Consider the following 21,838-nt stretch of genomic DNA (forward strand, 5'->3'; position numbering starts at 1 on the left):
GTAGTCTTCTGTTTTGTAGCTATGTTCATGAAGCGTAATAAAGAGTACTACAAATGAAGTTAAAAATCTTATGCAGATTTCTGTGGATGCTGAGAGCATCATTATAGATCATCTCCTTGGAAAGTTTAGAGGAGAGTGGTATATATAGATGTTTCCAGGAGGGCTATCTTAGTTTAACGCTACATACTTATTTGGTCAAATCCAAATGTCTGTTAAAAACTATATTAAATCCCTGATCAGTTATAGATTTATTTACAATAAGTACTTTAGATGAGAGATAATATTTAGCCACTAGCTTCAGATTTGGCTTTTATTCTGATTACTAGAACCAACTTTCTGAGAATTCTGATTTTTTTTTTATTATGTTTAGCTCAGGAAACAGATAAATTATCTCTATATGGAGAAACCTGAGTGATACTTCAAGGCAGCCAGCAGTTTAGATTAGGCCTGGGTGTAGATTGTCAGCGATTAACTAGGCCTGTTCTAAAACTATAAACTATGTTACAAGAAATGAGAGCAGCACCTGCCCGAGTGGGATGATTATCCATTCATTTTCTACACTGGGTCATGGGGATCCTGGAGCCCATCCCAGGGGACTCGAGCCACGAGCCACCCTGGATGGGTTGCCAACCCAATCGCAGGGCACAACACACATTCACACATTATGGACAACTTGGAAATTCCAATTCACCTACAACGCATGTCTTTGAACTGGAGGAGGAAACCAGAGTACCCAGAGGAAACCCCCGAAGCATGGGGAGAACATTCAAACTTCGCACACATAGGGTAGCAGTGGGAATCGAACCCCCAATCCTGGAGGTGTGAGGCAAACGTCCTTACCACCAAGCTACCGTTTCCCCAGGATGGTTATTGACCTTCTCTAAAAGGTCAGACTTGACCTGAAAAAGTACTCCAATTATCAGTAAAACCTGCACTGTTGACACAGGACCACTTGGACATCCAAATGGAAAAAAAATCAAGTACTCTTCAGTTATTTATTCAGAATTAAGTACATTTAAACCATGACAACATCTATTTATAAAAAAAAAAAAAAATCAAGCCTTTTAATGACTTTCAAGTGATCCCTGCTACTAACAGGCATGAAGGTCTTTCCTACAGCAGGCCTCCATCAGCTTTGGCTGAGGTTGTATTTCACTATCAGAAACATGCTGAACAGAAAAGGAACTCATGGTAAGGCAGAATGAAAAACATGAGCACTAAAACTATCAAAATATACTTGGATGATCTTAAAGTAGCACAATCAGGTTTATTTATAAGGACTAATGTTCAGTGTTAAAAATATGAAATGTGATCTTTCTGTTTCGGTTGTAAGTCTCTTTGAATAAAAACATCAGTCAAATGAAGTAAAAGGAAATGGAAATCTTCCAGTTGGCTTGGACCCATTAACAGCAATAAAAGAATACAGTAGGATTAAGAGACAGGCTGTTCCACAGGACCATCCTCAGTTTTAGTCTCAAAAGTGGGACCTGCTTCACATACGACACACGGAGGAGACTCTGTGAAATCGGTCTCAAAAGCATCCTTCAGCTCTCTGTTGATATAAACCCAGCTCTGAAGAGGAAGATTTGGAAATGGTGTGAGGGATAATTTAGTTAAATGAATTTTTTTTAAATCGAAAAACAATAAAGAATCAATATGTGAAATACCTCAACATTGCCATTATATTTCTTGAATAAATCCTGCAGGCTCTTGCTTGGGTCAGGTACCACAGGAACGAAAACAACTCTAATCCTTCAAGTAACAAGGGCAAGACTTTAAAAAAAAAAAAAACACAGACAAAAAAAAAACAGCCAAAACGCTAGTAAAAATATGTAAATCGGTGTATCTGCCTTACCGTTCACTATAGTACAACAATAAAGAAAGGCAGATGAGGACAATGACTCCTAGAACAGATCCCAACACATGCCAGTACACCTGAGGCTGTTCTGCAGTCATTACACCTGGAAAGAAATTCAAGCAAGGAAGAACGTTTGTGAGCAGGATATTAGTAGGTGTAAATGACTCTTGTGTAGCGTCGATGTAGTGAACATCTCCACACTCCGGTACCTTTGTTGTTACTCCACTCTACTGGATCACTCCAATCACTCCAAAAATCAGAAGCGCCACACATATCGGACATGCTGCTTCTTACTTGGAATGTATACAGGACTCCACTAGCCACAGGAGACACGCAGTATGAAGAGGACATCACTGGAATGGAGATCTGTACAGGACATAAAGATAGACGTCATATTATTCATCTGATAACAAGATGACCTGTCTAATGCTAAATACATTCCAATTAACACAATGATGAAATGTGTACAATGTACAAGCGGCATAAAAAATGGTAAATTGATGCACACTAAAAAGAAGAACGTTGACAAAGTCTTACACAGACACACACAACCTCTCACATACTGTACATACAATGACACATACACACAGACTTACACACATTAGAACATATGAAACTCCATGCAGTTCAGGATTGAACCATGGATCATGGATCACACTGTACCACCGTGCTACATTGTGCACAGACAATTTCTAACCAGCTTAACAAAACACACACTCTAAATGCAACACAACTGCAGTCGGGTCATGGATTAACTGCAGTGGTTCCCATTACAATAATGATATTGATCCATTTTTCATTATACATTATAGCCCTTAGTTGTTCGTATTCATACTCAACTCCACATAACCCTTTGATGTGTGGATATTCAAGTTCATGAACCAAAACTGTGTCCACGAGACCAGGAATGATTTTATAAATCGTTTAAATTCCCCCGAGAATGACGGAGCCTGTTCTCAGTTACAATAACGTTACAGCCACAGATCTGACATTTCTGCATTAAGCCAGGTTGCTTACCTTCCACGGGCCAGAGGCTTTCCGATAGGCTACTGTATAGTTCACACAATTCTTCTTGATTTTACTCTCTATCCAGCGCACACAGACCTCTCCTTCTCTAGCACTCGAGTTCACAGAGAGGATAGATGGAGGGTTGAGCTTCACTGGACAGACAAACAGCACATAATGCATGAGCATCCTTTGCAGTGGTAAATTGGTATTAATGTTTATTGTTTGAAACAGCTTTAATGTCCTACTTAAACTTTTATTTACAATCCACAGGCCCCCTTAATACAGATTTGAAAAGTGGGATTATGTTCAAAAATGAATCTATAAACATAATCCAACTGTTTATACAGTGGGCTTATTATTTTAAAAAGGAACAATAGTATTTTGGCTATTAATTGAGGCCATATAGCCTTTTATTCCCAAACCTTTCACTCATAGAACATATTTTGATTAAAATTGTCCTTATATTCAATTTGACATTTGTTACCGAGACATTTGTGACATTTGTTTGAATAAAACCCATTCAAGTCAAATGATCAAATAAGTAGCCAATAACTATAAGGGCTCAGTAATAAATATAATAACCCTGAAATTGTTAGGGCTATGCTTCATAGACTCTTGGGGATCATTAGACCCTCTATGATATATATATATGTATCTCAATACCTCTTTGTTTTAGATCTGTGTAGTTTTTACATATTGTTTGATATCCTCCAACATAGAGCTTTGTTCGGAAAGGCTCAAATCGCTGTGTCGCGTTAAGAGGGATCTTGCAGCCCACATTCTGACCCTGCTCCTGGAGGTACTCCGGACACTCAGAAAATGAATTCCACAAAAATCTGATGAGCAAGAAAACGCACTCAATACACCTTTGTCCATGTCAACTGTAAACAATAGAAATAGATGAACAAAAGGGGTAGAGATGCTGAAGTGGAAACTATGCTGCAGAGACTTACGCACTGCTGAAGGTGTAGTTTATGTGCTGCATCTGTGGTTTGGTCCAGTTGCATTCGACATAATCCAGATTGATAATCAAACAGCTGACGTTGACCTCGTAATCCGTACTGGTACAACCCACACCTGCACCCAGGAACACAAGACGTGATCTTCAGAACACAGTAGCACACGCATGGGAAAATGTTCTCATTTATTCATTTGGTTGAGTCTTTTACCCAAGGCTGTTAAAGGACTCGGCAGCGAAGAGCCATTAGGCTAAATTTCCATCAACCAACCAGAAACAAGGGTAAGGTATTTGTATCAAAGCGTAACAACTAAACACAAATGTTGGAGTAAGTGCCAATACTCCACTAGTCTCTCCACAGTCACGTCACACTCTCATGTGAAAATACAATCCGTTAGAAATAAAACATAATGCGGCATGCTGATATAGGAGAGTAATCAACCATGGGGTGATGTGGTGCTGCCTCATACAAAGCAGAGTTATTGTTAGGAACAATACGCCCCCCACCAAATAACAGCATGTCCTGAAGTGTTTTATTCCTTTTATACCACAGAAACATCACCAGTGATTACGAGTTTTTATTAAAGAACATGTAATAATTACATGAATCCATCACCTAGGCTGTAGCAGCTGTAAAGTAATTTGCTCACCAGTTGCTTTAAGTTAATAAAACAAAAATTCAGCCTTTCATGTTACCATAAAGCCCTCTGTTCGAAGGATTTTCCCGTGTCGGAAAACTTACAGAACACATTACATTTGAATACAAATATATACACAACATAAGAAAATAACATAATTCAATCTGATTAAAGAAAAGAAGAAGAAAGAAAATGAATCGGCGCCAATCTTAATGCCACAATTGACGCATGGGGAATCCCCACAAACTTTCCAGATTAATTTTCCACTGAATTTAAACACTGCATCTATAGTTGATGAAAAAAAAAAACTGATATATTTTAGATTGTACTACATTCACAAATAACGTTTCTGATTATTTCCAGTATTTGAAACAATTAAGAGCCATGCTTCCACCCGGCCCCCCAGAAAAAAACTTTCTTCAAAATGTATTCATTATTAAAAACATAATTAATGGTAGAGTATTTTTGACTTACTAGGTGAGAACTGAGCTCTAGACCAGCATCCCTGAAAAAAGAATAAAATGACGGCCGCTGTTAGCAAATAAGTCATAGTAGAGAACTGTGTGACAGACGCTGCTTATAAAACACAGGATGTAGTTTAGGGCATGCTTCTGCATTTTAAACTTCCGCCCACGAGCTCACTGTCTACGTCATACTCATGACATTCAGTCAGAGAAAAAGACGTGGGTGGAACGGTCTTAATAGAAAAATACTTTATTCATCATTTAGAAAAGAAATATACATACATAACATTGTATAGTTGCTATTGTATGACATTACAATTGAAATCAATTTCGGTATTATAAAATTACAATAGGATCCATACCGTCTATGTTCTATGTATCGTATATGTATATTCGTCTTTGATTAGTTTGCTACGGTACTGGACCTGAGAAACTCCGTGCCGCTGGACACTCTGCTATTCTCCAAAAAAAAAATCTGGTTTGTTGTGCGATTTCTCTCCATACTGATGTTCGACTCAAAACATTCAGCAACGATCAAACAAATCCCACTGCTTTGTCCAAAAACTGGGCAAAGTTTTCAGGCTGACCAGGCTGGAATGGCAGCAGGGTGGATAGGTCCATGTCACGCAGAGTCTCTGCAAGAGTGCTAGAATGGGGGAAAGAAAGAAGAGTGAGGGTCTGAAAACTGATGACTGCGTACTATGCAAAAATACTATATTATAATAGTTTATTAAAAACTCTTGGTGTGAGCATGTGAATTCTGGAAATATTACTCGCACACATCCAAGCAAGCTTTTGGCACTGGGAATCAGATAAATACATCATGCTGATGATGGGAAGTAAACAGATCTCATTGCTGGTCAAAAGCAGTTTAAATAAATATATATATATATATATATATATATATATATATATATATATATATATATATATATATATATATATATATATATAGTGACTCTACTGTGTGCACTATAAAAATGAGCGAATAAGAAAATGATGGAAATGTGCTATGGTATGGTATTGTATACTCAGCTTTTCATGCTGATCAAGATGGGTTATTCGTAGTAAAGGAAATGATTCTGGACGTCATTAAAGAGACATTTTAAAGCCACTTTAAGCTCCAGTTTGCAGGGGTGATGTACCAAATATAAAAGCAGTCCAAAATCCACAGATGTCACACTGTAGGAGTGCGGTAATGTATATTTACCTCTTTTCAATGCATAGTTCTGTCTTGTGTGAGTGATCCAGAATGTGTGACATGATAAGATGCTTTTAAAACAGATATACACTCACCGAGCACTATATTAGGAACACTGTAGTGATACTGGGTAGGACCTCGCTTTGCTCACAAAACAGCCTCAATTCTTCATGACATGGATTCCACAAGATATTGGAAACATTCCTTTGAGATTCTGGTCCATGTTGACATGATCTTATCATGCAATTCCTGCAGATTTTTCAGGTGGACTTTAATGTTGCGAATCTCCTGTTCTACCACATCCCAAAGCTGTACTGGATTCAGATCCTGTGACTGGGAAGGCCACTGAAGAACACTGAACTCATTGTCATGTTTATGAAGTCAGTTTGAGAAGACTTTTGCTTTGTGACATGGTGCATTATTATGCTGGATGTAGCCATTAGAAGATGGGTAAATTGTGGCCATGAAGGGATGCACATGGTCAGCAACAATACTCAAATAGGCTGTGGCATTCAAGCGATGATTGATTGATAGTAACGGGCCCAAAGCGTGCCAAGAAATCATTCCCCACACCATTACGCCACCTCCATCAGCCTGGATTGCTGACACAAGGCCGGTTGTGTCCATGGATTCATCCTGTTGGCACCAAAGCATCAGTGTGCCGCCTGGTAAATCGAGATTCATCAGACCAGGCTATGTTTTTTTCCAGTCCTCAACTGTTCAGTTTTGGTGAGCTTGTGCCCACTGCAGTATCAGCGTTCTGTTCTTGGCTGACCATGAAGGGATGCACAAGGTCAGCAAAAATACTACAAATAGGCTGTGGCATTCAAGCGATGATTGAGTTGTATTAACGGGCCCAAAGCATGTCAAGAAAACATTCAACACACCACTGCATGAATGAATAGGTGTACAGGTGTTCCTAATAAAGTGTGTAGTGAGTGTATATGCCATTTATAGTATTTATACAGTTGGTGCCAACAGGATGAATCCATGGACACAACCGGCCTTGTGTCAGCAATCCAGGCTGATGGAGGTGGCGTAATGGTGTGGGGAATGATTTCTTGGCACGCTTTGGGCCCGTTACTATCAATCAATCATCGTCACTATGTCACTATGCACAATTTTCAGCCAACCTCTAGTTTACTCATCAATAGAATTAGATATTATTTGGGCAGTGGACCATTCTTAATGCAGAAGCAACACAGAACACTTTATTAGGAACACCTACTCATTCATGCAATTATCTAAATATGCACCGTATACAATCATGCAGATATGGGAAATGTTCACATAAACCATCAGAATGGGGGAAAAAAGTTTTCTCAGTCATTTTGACCATGGCATGTTTGAAATTGGTTTCATGAACTTGACAAGGAGTTCAGTGTTCATCAGTGGCCTTCCCAGTCACCGGATCTGAATCCAATACAACACCTTTAGGATGTGGTAGAACTGGAGATTTGCAGCATGAAACAGCACCTGAAAAATCTGCAGGAACTGCATGACGCGATCATGTCAGCACGGACCATGTCAGCATGCCACGAAGAATTGAGGCCATTTTGAGAGCCTAGGGAGGCCCTATTCAGTGTCACTACAGTATTCGTAATAAAGTGCACAGTGAGTGTATATCTGTTTTAAAAACTCTTATTTTCTTTACTCATCTTATTAGCCACTTTATTAGACATACCTACCATCTTTGGTTGATCTTGTACATGTATAATTCCTATTTCATGCTACAATGTGTTAATGGTAAATGGTCTACACTTATATAGCGCTTTACACTCGTTCTCATTCACCCATACACACACCCCAACGGTAGCAGAGCTGCCATGCAAGCCGCCAACTTGCCATCGGGAGCAACTTGAGGTTCAGTGTCTTGCCCAACGACATTTCGGTATGTGAAGTCATGCGGCCTGCCAACACTACGCTTAGTGGATAACCCGCCCTACCACCTGAGCCACAGCTGCCCTTAAACAATCTCTCTCCTTTCATTAGTGCCAGTTTCTGACCAAAGGACAGTTATTGGCTAGTGTCAGTAATGTATACCTAATAAAATGGCCAATGTATGTAGTTACAAGGAAAGCACATGCAATAAATGGGTAAAGGAGCAAGTGTGTGTATAGATGAAATGAAACCAAATGACCCAAACCTGCAGGTGCAGTAGAGGAGATGGCCATCAGCCTGCAGTTGCTTGGCCAGCTCCAGCTGATGGTTGTCCATTAGTTTATCATTAACCACAACAAGAAGAGGCTTTCCAGCTCCTAAAACCTCCAGACAACTCCCAGCACCTAGAAAGACAAAATAAACCCAGTTAAAACCACCACAAGACAGAGCAAATGGAAAATTAAGGGGGCATTCGACATTTATTCATTTAGCAGATGCTTTTATCCAAAGTGACTTACAAATGATGAAATACAGCAAAGAGACAAATCAAGCGGAGAACAATACAAGAAATCAAATATAAGAACTCAAACCCCCAATCCCCGCCGAGAAATTATTAACATTAAATATATTAGACGCATTATATCTGGACTACAATAACTTGCCCAATACTGATGTCCTGCACTGAATGCACAATACAAGCTTTTTGCACATTACCTCAAAAGAAGGCACCTTATAAATGTATATGCTATTGCACGTTACTGTTTTAACACTTTAAGCCATGTTTAGTTATTTATTATAATAGTTTACAATGTAATAAAAGAATGCGGAAAATCTTAACATGAAAATACATGCTTTATATTTATACCCTCTCAGAGAAAAAAAAGGCTAATAAACTGTAAGAGTCCTTGTTGTGGTGGTGGTACCCTCAAGGGTACACTCACCATCCACTTTAACAGGAACACCTGTACACCTGCTCATTTATGCAGTTATCCAATCAGCCAATCATGTAGCAGCAGCACAATGCATAAAATAATACTGAGACAGGTCGAGAGCTTCATTTAATGTTCACATCAAACATCAGAAAAAAAAGTCTCATCTTTGTGACTCTAACCGTGGCATGTTTGAGTATTTCAGAAACTGCTGATCTTCCGGGATTTTTCACAAACAACAGTCTCTAGAGTTTACACAGAATGGTGCAAAAAAATAAAAAAAACATCCTGTGAGCTGAGGGTCTGCAGGTGGAAACACCTTGTCGATGGGAGAGATCAGAGCAGAATGACCAGACTGGTCTGAGCTGGCAGGAAGGATATAGTAACTCAAATAAGCACTCTTTACAAAGCGGTGAGCAGAAAAGCATCTCAGAACACACAACACATCGAACCTTGAGGTGGATGAGCTACAACAGCAGAAGACCACATCAGGTAATTACAGTCTATTTATGTATCTTAGATCAATTTAAAGTTACACTATATTCATGTTTCCAGATGAGAAGATATACAATATGGGCAAAAGTGTCTGGACGTGCGTCCATCACACCCGACATCAGTCACTGGATACCACTAATGCGCTTGTGGATGAATAGGTAGGCCTACATTCCTAATGCCATGCTCCATAATCTAGCAGAAAGCCTCCTCTGACGTGAAGGTTAGTATGGGTATTATGATCAAAAAGCACATATGAATGCAATGGTCAAGTGTACACAAACCTTTGACCATATAGCATAAATATTACAGGGTCAAAAGGTGTCTGTCTGAGGGTACTACTGCAGTGACAAGGAAAGGAACAGCTTAGTAGTGCACTGTTTAGACTGTTTAGGAAATTCTGGAATAAAAAAAAAAACCCCAACAACTGCATGGCTCCAATATATCAGCAAAATATTATTGTACACGTTTAAATAAGTAGCCTAATGTTTGAATACTTGGCTTATGTTTGAATGGAGTCCATGGAATTGAAAGCCCTGCATGAAGCAGTCCCAGCCAAAGGATGAACATCTACAGTTGCAATCAAAATTATTCAACCCCCATCGCAAATCAGGTTCATTGTCAAAATTTACAGACTTTCAGCTGTCTGCGATGAACAAATCAAACTAAAGCAATTGAAATAGTTCAACACAACAAATGCTTCAAGTGGTTTCCCCAAATTCAACTGAAAATGCAACTTGTAATGATTTCTCCAGTTTCAAAATTATTCCACCCCTTCATGGCAAGCATCTTTATTACTTAGTAGAGCACCTTTTGATTTGTTCATTGCAAACAGCTGAAAGTCTGTACATTTTAACAATAAACCTGATTTACAATGGGGGGAGGGGGTTGCATCATTTTGCTTGCAACTGTATAGAGATAAACTAGCTTATCTTTGCGTTGATGGTGTTTTGATTTAGCTTCTTACCAGCATGGCTAATCACTACATCTGCGCTCTGAATGTTTTCGGCGATGGACTCTTTAAAACGAAAAGCTTCGAGCCTCAGTCCAGGACAGCTGTGTGCATCTGGAATAAACGAGCCTCGGCCAAACTGGAGCACCAAGTCCGTGTATCCTCGATGTATTAACGCCTGGGGTTAGAAATGAGGAAAAGGAACGAAACTGTGTGAAGTGAAATTTTCCAGCTGTTGATTTACTTACTGGATTTATTATTTTTTTTACTGGACACATATGCTAAGTAGTTAAGGCTAACATCAGTGTATTGGGCTAGTCATAATATCATTGTTTTTCATTTACTACCTAGGTCAATGCTAATATATATTCGACATTGACTTACCTTTACGACTTCTTCTGAAGTCAGGCTGACTATCAGGTCGTCAAAAGAAGTTGTTCCAACTGTCACAAAAACGGTTTTCATTGTGCCAGTGATTTCTGTGATTGTTTACATAACGAGAGTCGCAGTGAGCAGAGAAACCATCAGACTGATCCAACATGGCGGCGCCTGCTGAACGTCCTCTTCACAATAGTAGTAGCTTTTATTTCATTACAGACTTTTTGAATAAGAAAGCTATAAAGACCTTCAAAGTTTGTGAGATTTACCCAGTTGTATCCTTATTCTGTTCTTTATAATATTACTTTCCCCTGGCACCTTTTTATTTATTGTATTTCTTTTTCTTTAGTGTTTTATAAGTTGTTTATGCATACTTCACTGTATAACGTTTATAGTTGCAATCGAATGAAAGTGTTCACATTCATGTTCAAATTTCTTAAATAAATAAATAAATAAATAATAGTAGTAGATTTTTTTTTTGCGCAAATTGAAAGAATTTTACCGGTTATTAACTAACATTCATTTTTTGCTGAGTAAAATGACTCACACATGTCATGTAATGTGCAACACTGCCACCTGAAGGCGTGGAGAATAAAATAAAGCAATGACTATTACATTTTTTTTAAAAAAGCATTGTTTATATGAGCAATGTATGATTTCAGTCTTGTTCCGTGATAAGAAATCTAAAATACACATATCGTTAACGTTTTCAAAATGATACACTACCATAAATTATACATTTATCATCAATAAATCCGCTGTATGGGTTTTATATAGTGGATGTAAAAAGTCTACACAGCCCTTTTAAAATTGCAGGTTTTTGAGATGCATAAATAAATAAATAAATAAATAAATAAATGATGTCAGAACTTTTTCCACTTTTATTGTGATATAGCAACCAATACAATTCAAGTGAAAAACAAATGTAAACGTTTTAGGATGGGGGATGGTGGGGGGGGGGGGGGGGTGAGACTTTGTATAAAGTACCTTTTGCTTGTAATAGAGCAGTCAATCTTTTTGGCTAAGAGTCTACCAACTTAGCACATCTTGATTTTATTCCACTCTTCCTTGCAAAAATGGTCCAGATGTGTCAGATTGTGAGGGGGTCTCCTGTGTACAGTCCTCTACATGTCACTCCATGGGTTTTCAATAGGATTTAGACCTGGGCTCTGACTGGGCCATTCTAAAACATTGATCTTCTTAATTCATTCCTTTATTGAATTGGATTTGTGCTTTGGGTCGTTATCGTGCTCGAAGGTGACATTTATCTTCACCTTCAGCTGTCTAAAAGAGATCTGCAGGTTTTGTGGAAAAATAGATTGGTATTTGGAAATCTTCATGATTCCATCTATCTTGACAAGAGCCCCAGTCCCAGCTGCCCAGAAGCAGCCCTATAGCATGATGCTGCCACTACCATGCATGTATGGTGTTTTTTTAGGTGATAAGCTATCTTGTTTTTGTGGCAAACAAAATGGTCTACCTTGGTCTAATCAGACATTTTATCACATGGTTTAGGGTTATTGTATGTATGTTTTGGTAAAAATTTCATGCGTTTGGATGTATTGTTGGTTTTCACTCTACCCTGTAGGCCAGACATGATGAAAATGAGATGCAGTGCAGTGCATGACCAGTACTTGCCAGATATTCTTGCAGCTCCTTTAATGTTGCTGTAGGTCTTTGGGCAACCTCCCTGATCATTTTTCTTCTTCTCCTTTCGACAATTTTGGAGGGACGTCGTGTTCTTGGTAATGTCACTGAAGCACTCGATTTTCTCCACTTGTTAATGGCCTTCACGGTGTTCCATGGTACATCTAATGTGTCGGAAATTGCTTGTACCCCTCTCTTGATTGATACCTTTCAACAGCGAGAGCCTGTACATGCTTTGTAAGGTCTCTGTGGACCATGGCTTCAGCAGTCAGATGAAACCATGTATATTCAAGAAAATCTTACATGAAACAGATCTTTATTTGGGGTTAATCAGAATCACTTCATTGATGAGTGTATGATAAATACTTTTGAACAGGAGTTTGAATGTGATTGGTTAATTCTGAGCACAGTCACATGCCCCATTATAAGAGATTGTGTACAATTGTGCAGCCAGTTTTTTTTTTTCTCCTCCTAAAACGTTCGCCTCACACTGCCAGGGTCGGGGTTTGATTCCGCTGTGTGTGTGCGGAGTTTGCATGTTCTCCCCGTGTTGCGGGGGTACTCCACCGGGTACTCCGGTTTCCTCCCCCAGTCCAAAGACATGCATGGTAGGCTGATTGGCGTGTCTAAAGTGTCCGTAGTGTATGAATGTGTGTGATTGTGTGCCCTGCGATGGACTGGCACCCTGTTCAGGGTGTACCCTGTCTCGTGCCTGATGCTCCCTGGGATAGGCTCCAGGTTCCCCGTGACCCTGAAAAGGAGTAAGCGGTTGAAGATGGATGGATGATCTGATATGATTTATCTCAGTTTCTTTCTTTTAACACAAAAACATGCCATATCAACAGGTTATGTAGACTTATTTCCACTGTAACTTACAAGCAATAAGGTTAACAAATGAGTTAATGCTTGCACTCGTGTTCTTTTGTATTGTACTCTATTGAAACACTGTTTTAACAAGAAATAAGCTCAAATGTGAAGTTACGCGCTGATCCTGTGATGGTAGTTTGTATGGTTATCATATTGTGAAACATGTTAAATAGTTCTGGAAACATCACTGACCATCTTAATGAATTCTGTACAATGTTTATCATTTAAAACTGCTCAGTGTAGATCTGCTTACTATAGCCGGATAGAATGACATCATTAATAGACAACGTTTAGAAAAGTTTTGGTTAAGTAGCGCAGTGCTTTAGATTTTTCTGCCATATTAGAGTAGATTAAGGAGCTGGTCAATGGTAGTGTGTAGATGATGTGTACATGATGTGTGTGTGTGTGTGTGTGTGTGTGAAATAGAGGAGACAGGAAACATGAACTCCACACACAAGTTTGAAACTGTAATCATTTAAGGCGTCATTAATGCTCCATTTCAGAAACAATGCATACTGTCACAAAAAGCAAAAAGGCCAATGGAACATAAAAATTCAATATGTATCCATCTTTGTAATTAAACATTTTAATAAATATACTATTATGAGTAAAGGGGGGGGGGGGAGCATACATACTGTAGTCTTAAAAAAACAGAAGAAAAGCAAAAAGTTAGATGGTCCAGGCTTCCAACCTCCGTAATGGCTATTATCACTTTAAAAGTAGATATCAAACATAAAATGTTAAAAAGAAATCCTGGGGATGTACAACTGAGCACCGTCAGCATTTTACAGTTCGCAGAAATCCTGCTCATACATAATGTAGTTCCCCCTCTAAGAAAATAGATATTAATAGCCCTGTCACATTTGGCCCTGTTTCCAAAGTCCTCTGCCCTCCCACTGATGCTTATCATGCAGTTCCCAAAAAACACCCAGTATACTGTATATATACACTGTATTATATATGTGCTCTACAATACAGACACAGATGAAAGTCAGAGATTTCAAAGTCCCTGCTTTACGCTGCAGCAAAACCCAGGCTTGTCAGGTGACCTCATCAGTCAGAGTTCAGACGGCTCAGTGACACTGGTGTGGCTCATGGGGTCAAAACATCACTGAAGCAGACACTGGTTCAAAAGGGCCTCCTGCCAGGTGCTGTGGCTGCAGAAAACAAACCAACCCACACACACACACACACACACACACACACACACACACAAATCAGTTATTCTGCAATAAACAGCATGACTAAATGTTATATGTGAGAGTACACCAAAAATGCAGCATAAAAAATTTTTATCCGACGAAAACGGAAACACTCTCCCAAGTGGACAAATTTGAAAATGCCGTTTTTGAGTTGTAGTGTGAACCATGAAAACGGAGATATTTCAAAACAAACAAGCAATCACATATTTTTAGTCATGTGACCCATTCAACTCAAAAACAAGAAGATGGTTGTTGATGTACTGCAATTGTGCCTGCTGCTATCCAGTTTGATAGCGCTGTTATAGATGGATGTTTTGGTCCAAATGGACAGAATGTTCACTTGCAATTGCTATTCGGTTTTTCCCGTATCAATTCAAAGAGATGGCAAGTAAAAAAAAAAACACCACAGGCGAAAGTGTCTTGTGTTATGCAAGCGTTTATTACATTCGTGTGGACGATCAGTTTTGGGAAAATAGTCTTGGGGGGGGGGGGGGGGGTCTGTAGACGGAGAGCGTTGTAAAAACGAAAATGCAGTTTTCAGATCTATCCTGATTAACATGGACGTAGACTTAATAAAACAGTTTCTAGGTAACGCCTCGAATCAACATCGAAATTTATTCATCGCGTCAACGTTTTTGCCTACAACGATGTAAACAGACCAAATATTGTGTCACACGAACAAAACTCACTGCGCAGAAAGTAGTAAAGCGGGTCAACTGATTGAGCTCTTAGACGTTTGACTGGTCACTGGAATGAAATGGGTTGAATTCAAACCCCAATCATTTCACTTCAGTGCTAATTTGCACTGACTGCTGATAGTGTTCAGAGGAATAAAAAGCTTCCAAAAATTCTTGAATAAATAGAGAAATATTACTGTACACATTTAAATGACAAGTCTAACATGTGAATAGTTGGATTACATTCGTAGGGGGGGGTGGGTCAGTGGAATATATTTTACAGTTGAGTTGAGGATGTCCCTGGCTGCAAAAAGGTTGAGAATTCCTGTTCAAAAATAAATAATTTAAAAAAAAAAAAAAAACCTCCTAGGTGTCTTGTGTAAGGATGGCAACATCCTTGAGTGTCTCTCCTTGAAATTCTACTGTGACAACGTAACCACTAAATCATGTTCCTCCATTACACGATTTGATAAAGGTCATGGTCTCGTTTTTAAACATTTTGAACAGCACTTGTTACGAGAAGTTAGTACCAAACAGAATGGTGCCAGACATGGAGAACTTGTTTCCTGTTATTTTGGAACATGAATAGTCATTCGGGACGTCGGATTTTCCTCTTTCTTCGCTGGGAATCTCCCTCCCTGCTCTCTTGTTCCTGACACTAGTCTAGACTGCGCTGCTTCTTCACGCTTCACCGGTCCATTGGTCCATCGGTTTATCATGCCGCATTCTTTGCGTGATCTAATGATAACAGAACCAAGCCTGCCTGGGAGTAGCAGTCGACCCTCTACTTGTTCCTCTCATGCACCAAACTGTAGCTACACATAACCCTCTCAAAAGTTTATAGTTCACAAACATGACACTGCAGATTTGGAAATGTGGCCTCATCAAATCAAAACTGAACATCACACATAAAAATCGCCTCATTAACAAATCTGTAATATACATATATTCTCAGAATGACAAATATTCAGGTGTTGGACCACATTTCCAGGGTGGAATTGGGCATTTGTGAAATTCAACATGCTATGATTACAGGACAAAGTTATTTGCTGTAGCTTAAAATACAAAATGTGTGAATATTCAATAGTAATGCAAAAGCTGAACATTTTAAAGCATGAAACTTAATTTAAAAAAAAAAAAAAAAAAAAAAGACTAGTAAGGTTTGTGGAAACTGTCAAAGTCTAGTAAGGAGAGTGTGTGTGTGTGTGTGTGTGTGTGTTAGCTGCTCGCTCTCCCTCTAACAGAGTATAGCACTTCCTGTGTTCCTCTCACAGATAAAATGCTTTTTCATCATTTGTGAGGTTGCCAAATACTTCACAATTTCTTTTTAAAATAAAGTCCACCTCGTTCTTGGGTTCAGCTGTTTTATTAGTATTGTTGCATATCCTCTGCTTTTCAGTCAGCCAGGATTGTCTGCCGTTCTCTATAGAGTACGTCTCAGTGGTGTTTGTCACCATGCTCAGCCAGTCAGCCACAATGTACCGTCTTTGTCGAGCCAAACAGCACTGCTTTGTCTGTTTCCCCCAATCATGAGGTTTTATTATTATTATTTTTTTTTTTTTTAGCTGTGTTGTAACTAGGTTTAATTTCATCCTGGTCCTATATGTGTACGCACATGAGTGTGAGTAGCAGCTAAAGCGCGAGTGATGTTACTGTGGTCATTGTTCAATTCTTGCTATTGCACAGCTTTATAAACAATATGAGGAAGGAGCTTCCTGAAGGACACTTTTTTCCCCCCACCCCATCCTTGACCATTATGATTAATTACTATCAGCCTGATTCTGCTCTACATACATTATTTGTGCTGTTCTTATACGAGTTTCTCAGATTTTCACAGGTAAGCACCCCCTCCTCCCACACACTTGCACTTGATTGGCATAAAACCCACCTCAAACGACTAAATTTGAACATCATGAAAAGGAATATACACAAAACGCATTGATTTGTGTATTGATTCATTTCCCCTTAATTCCCCAATGCCTGGTTACAGTTTCCTGAAGAAGTGCCGCCTAATTCATTCTAGTTTCATGCTTCAGTAGTACGGATGGGCGATATGGACCTCAAACTATATCATGATATTTTCTGGTATTTTATTGAGAGAACGATATCAGTGACGATATAAATATAGTACCGTCCACCACCGTTTTTGGCTACAAGTGATAGCTGTGATCTCCAGAACGTCAGAAACACAAACACTGATCTAAAAGTAAAGCTGATTTTCTGTAGTCAAACCAGTTCCAGATTGTAGAGGTAGCTCCTTGTTTATTGATAAACTCCTCCTCAGTTTCACAGCTGCCTTCCGCCGTACTTGTTTTTGCTCTGCACTTGAGCTACGAATTGGTCGCACACAGAAATACGTCACCAACTAGGCTTTATCGTTATTATCGCAGGAAGACTGTCTTGTTGTGGGGAGAATTTCTACCAGTATATCGCAAACAATACCATCCATTCCCATTCAGTAGGTCAACGCTCTGATGTAGACCCTGCACAATACGGAGCTACGATGTCTACATATCGCAGGAGTACGATCCCCAAGATGTACAGAGTCTTTCTTATTAATCCCATAACCATCCTTAATACATATTACGCACAAATACTGTTCGTCTTAAGCAGCAGTCCCATCTCAATTTGCATTCCTGAGACAACTGTCTGTTTACGGCCAGTTTTTAATGCCACACTTCCCTCACATATACATAGATTTGATGATACTGAGCCTCCTACACTGCGTTCAGGGAGTCTGTTGAATCATTTTTGGTGCCAAACAAAATAAATAGTCAAAATAAAGCATGTGCGTAGTTGCTGCTTATTTTAAAAGGATCCAGAGGACAAACAGGTAACGGGATGGGATTGGGAATGGGATGACGCACGTCCAAAAGCACTATATATACACACAAATTATTTATTTATTTATTTTTTTAAATCAGGACCCAAGTACCTGTGGAGTGTGCGGTAAGGCCAGGGACCTCACTGCATCACACACGCCGTGCAGCACTGCTCCTGTTTCTCAGGCAAAGTGGCATAGTTCATCTGCCTCACGATCTCAGCAAAGAGCTCGTCCACCATGGTCTTGCTCTTAGCCGAGGTCTCGATGAAAGGGCAGCCCCACTCTTGCGCCAGGGCTCGGCCGTCGGACCCGGCGACTTCCCGCTCGGATTCCAGGTCCACCTTATTGCCCACCAGGATGAGGGGAACCTTCTCAAAGCGCTTCACTCGGACTATCTGGTCACGCATCGGTCTGATGTCCTAGTGGGAAACAGGAACACACGGAGGGGGGTAGAGAGCTGTCAATGCTACAACCCTTTAAGACACGGTGCACTTTTAGTCCAGATACACGGAAATGATGTGTCGTGCCTTCATTATCTGATCATATTCACTTCCTCTCCATCTATATTCATAAGAACTTGAGTGTTTTAAAATGATAAGCAATACTTTTTCATTGTTCAAAATAGATAAATAAACAAACAAACAAGCAAAAAGAGCCATGAGACAGATAAGGAACAGATCTTACCTGAAATGACTGCTGATTTACAAGACTGTAGACTAAGATGAAACCTTGGCCGTTCTTTATATAAAGATCTCTCATGGACGCGAACTGCTCGGTTCCGGCGGTGTCCAGAATCTCCAGAACCGAAGGGGACGAGTCTACCTCGATCTCTTTCCGATAGAAATCCTCAATGGTCGGGTCATATTTCTCTATGAAAGTGCCGGTGACAAACTGCACGGTCAGGGCGGACTTGCCCACGCCGCCGCTGCCCAACACCACCACTTTGTACTCCTTCATTGGGGACTGGGCGCTAAAAACACTGAGCCAACCTCGGCTAGCTATCTAGCTAGCTTTATCTGCTTCCCAACATAAAGCAAGCAAACAGCTGGCTGTTAAACAAACCCGCTCTAAGTTTCCACCCAATAAGCACCTTAAATACTGTGAAACCGGTTTAAAAAGTAGTGCGACTACTTTTTTTTTGCTCTTTGTGCTCTGAATGTATCTTGCCAGGCCAGCTAGCAATGCTATGCTATGCTATGCTACGCTAGCTAGCTAAAACCAAAACGCCCCTGCTCCATCTAGGTTCGAGTTGGATTTAGAGTTTGCGCAGTGCCGCCGCTTAAGTACACATGGTGTAAAACAACAAAAATAAAGGCTACAGACGAATAAAAAAAATTGTTCGCCAACACCTCGTTAAAGGCTTGTTAGCTAAAGTCGTGGGATATAAAGCGCGTTCATAGTTCCTTCCATTTTGGCGTCCATGTGAATGCACTAGCTAAGAAGCCAGCTAGCGTCCTACACTCATTCCTAGCTAGGAGGCTAGCAAAAAAAAAAAAAAATGTATCGGTCGCTGCACATTTACTGGATAGCGGATCTTCCCCTGTGATTCCCGTGCAGCATCTCTCTTAAAACAACAGGTGGGGATTTGTGCTAAACACAGTTATTTGTAATTTACATTAAAAAAAAATAATAATAATAAAAAAAAATCCACCGCTCCCTTTCTCCTCTGGCTGGTCTGGCCTCTCCCTCCCTCAGCCTTATCGGCCACCACACAGAACTCTCTTCTGCTCCTTTAAATGTGCCCAGGCTCTGTCCAAAACCGCATACTACTGCACTAGATAGTAAGTGTAACAAATAGTAAGCAAGCTACAGCAGGCTGCAGAGCTACGCCACCTATCACACACGCGCATACTGTTTAGTACGGTAGTATGCTGCTTGGGAGGTAGAAACAGCCCGAATTAATCGATTTCTTTCAGAAATTCGCTTTTAATGTAATTTGTTTTTGCATTAACAGCTTATTATATAAACCTAGTGACCATTTTACTAGGTACACTTTGATTTACAGCTACATTTACCGGTTTTATGAGGTAAATGACTGACTGTAGTTAATCTGTTGCTATGCAGTTTGTCAGATTGCATGTATTCAGTGAAGAGATTGTTATAGTAAACGACTAGCTATTATGAAGGCAGTGGATAATTTTCAGCACAATAGTGACATTGGACACTTTATTACACCTTGTTGGGACACGTATAACATATTAGTAACATATCACTCTTCTTTCAGTGTCTGCTTAAGACTATGGGACTGCTATTGGCTGGATATTTTGGGTTAGTGAATTATTTTTAACCTAAAAATAAAAAAATCGCACTAGTTTGACCAACTATCAAAACAAGTTGTTCAAGCTGATATACACCGTCTTTACCAGCTTCTAACCTCTATCTGTCCATATTTAAGAGAATGCCACAACACACGTTTGCCTCGCACCTCTGGGGTTGAGGGTTCGGTTCCCACCTCTGTCCTGAGTGCTTGCGGTGCCCTCCATCAGTCCGAAGACGTGCGTCGTAGGCTGACTGGCATTTCCAAATTGTCTGTAGAGTGTGAATGAGTGTATGTGCAATTGTGTCCTGTCCAGGGTGTCCCATGGGATACCAGGCTCCCAGCTTAAACCCTGTGTAGGATAAGCAGTACAGAAAATGGATGGATAGATGGATCACAACAGTAAGCCAGTTAGGACACTTAAAACATTTATTGATCAACTTAGCAGCTAGTAAATATGGTTTGCCTGTTTGACCAGTGTTTTGCTGGATTTTTCAGCAGGGAGTGACATTAAAGTGATTAAAATCCCAGCAACACTGCTGCACCAGATGAGCTAAAGTGACTAACCACTACCAAGTGGTCTATGTGCTAGGTTTAGCTCATAAACTGGCCAATGTGTAGATAAGTTGAGCTAATAACCCAGCTACTGAGGCAATAAGGTGTGTCCACGTGTAACATATTTCTAGAGATCTTGCTAAACTTCCCTCAGAGCTGAATAACTGTATCCTAGGGCTCAAAATAGGGTCCATGAAGCATAACCAGAGGGGCCTGTTTTTTTTATATGATTCTTCATTTCTTTATCATCAGGATAACCACTTTATCCTGTTCAGGGCCACGGTGGATCCAGAGCCTATCCTGGAAGGCTGGCCATGAGGCAGGAATACATGCTGAATAGGATGCTGTTCCATCTCAGGGCACCTACACACACATTCATACACTCATTCACACCCAGGGGCAATTTAACACAGCCAACCCAGCATGTTGGTGGGAGGAGGGCGGAAACCAGAAAACCCAGAGGAAACCCACACAGACATGAGGGTTTTTGTGTCATATGTCATGATATATGATGTCAATATGGTTTAGAGAACTCAGCTATTTGTCTTCAAAATAAATGACTTAAAAAAACTTTTAAAAAGAGTTTACACACTGGGATACACACTGGGAATTCCATTTAAGTGCTTTATTAAAATGTCAAACGAAAAGATCATATAAGTATGTATATTTTCTATACATTACTATAATCATAAAAGGGATTGGCAATAAGCACACATTTTTAGCACATACAAGTACAACACGCTAAATACAAAGAGAAGCATTTCATATAAAGAGTCAGGGCATTCAATTAGATCTTGTCCTACAGTGGGGGAAAGAGGAATCAACAACGTATGGCTTCGAAACAAGGTGGACATTCTTTAAACTGCTTCTGCTAGAAAGCACTTCTGCTTTCTGCATTTAAAACTACACCTGACTGACGCCCTTAAAGGGACAAAACCTCAAATCTCGAACAAGAGACTGCATTTACATTTACATCCATAGCATTTTACAACATAAATATAAACTTAATCCTATACACACATTTTATATGTCAATACCGTCAACATCAAT

The 21,838-nt window shown here is 39.8% G+C and overlaps 3 protein-coding genes across 3 annotated transcripts; all 3 read right to left on the minus strand.

The window, feature by feature from the left end:
• Positions 1-27: 27 nt before the first annotated feature.
• On the minus strand, positions 28-5,072 carry il2rgb (interleukin 2 receptor, gamma b). Its single transcript, XM_053631514.1, has 8 exons — positions 4,937-5,072; positions 3,820-3,943; positions 3,530-3,702; positions 2,876-3,018; positions 2,068-2,224; positions 1,856-1,961; positions 1,668-1,752; positions 28-1,572 (listed from the first exon to the last, which is right to left on the minus strand). The coding sequence occupies exons 1-8, from the start codon at positions 5,010-5,012 to the stop codon at positions 1,432-1,434; spliced, it is 1,005 nt and encodes a 334-aa protein (XP_053487489.1). The 5' UTR covers positions 5,013-5,072; the 3' UTR covers positions 28-1,431.
• A 95-nt stretch (positions 5,073-5,167) lies between these two features.
• On the minus strand, positions 5,168-11,089 carry zgc:92907 (uncharacterized protein LOC436733 homolog). The gene is made up of 4 exons (XM_053631515.1): positions 10,766-11,089; positions 10,397-10,559; positions 8,274-8,412; positions 5,168-5,572 (listed from the first exon to the last, which is right to left on the minus strand). Exons 1-4 carry the CDS (start codon positions 10,844-10,846, stop codon positions 5,461-5,463), a joined length of 495 nt encoding a protein of 164 aa, XP_053487490.1. The 5' UTR covers positions 10,847-11,089; the 3' UTR covers positions 5,168-5,460.
• A 2,341-nt stretch (positions 11,090-13,430) lies between these two features.
• rap2c (RAP2C, member of RAS oncogene family) lies at positions 13,431-20,720 on the minus strand. The gene is made up of 3 exons (XM_053630800.1): positions 18,661-20,720; positions 18,088-18,395; positions 13,431-14,430 (listed from the first exon to the last, which is right to left on the minus strand). The coding sequence occupies exons 1-2, from the start codon at positions 18,931-18,933 to the stop codon at positions 18,117-18,119; spliced, it is 552 nt and encodes a 183-aa protein (XP_053486775.1). The 5' UTR covers positions 18,934-20,720; the 3' UTR covers positions 13,431-14,430; positions 18,088-18,116.
• Positions 20,721-21,838: the final 1,118 nt, after the last annotated feature.

Source organism: Ictalurus furcatus, chromosome 8 (assembly GCF_023375685.1).
Source record: "Ictalurus furcatus strain D&B chromosome 8, Billie_1.0, whole genome shotgun sequence".
Lineage (NCBI taxonomy): Eukaryota > Metazoa > Chordata > Actinopteri > Siluriformes > Ictaluridae > Ictalurus > Ictalurus furcatus.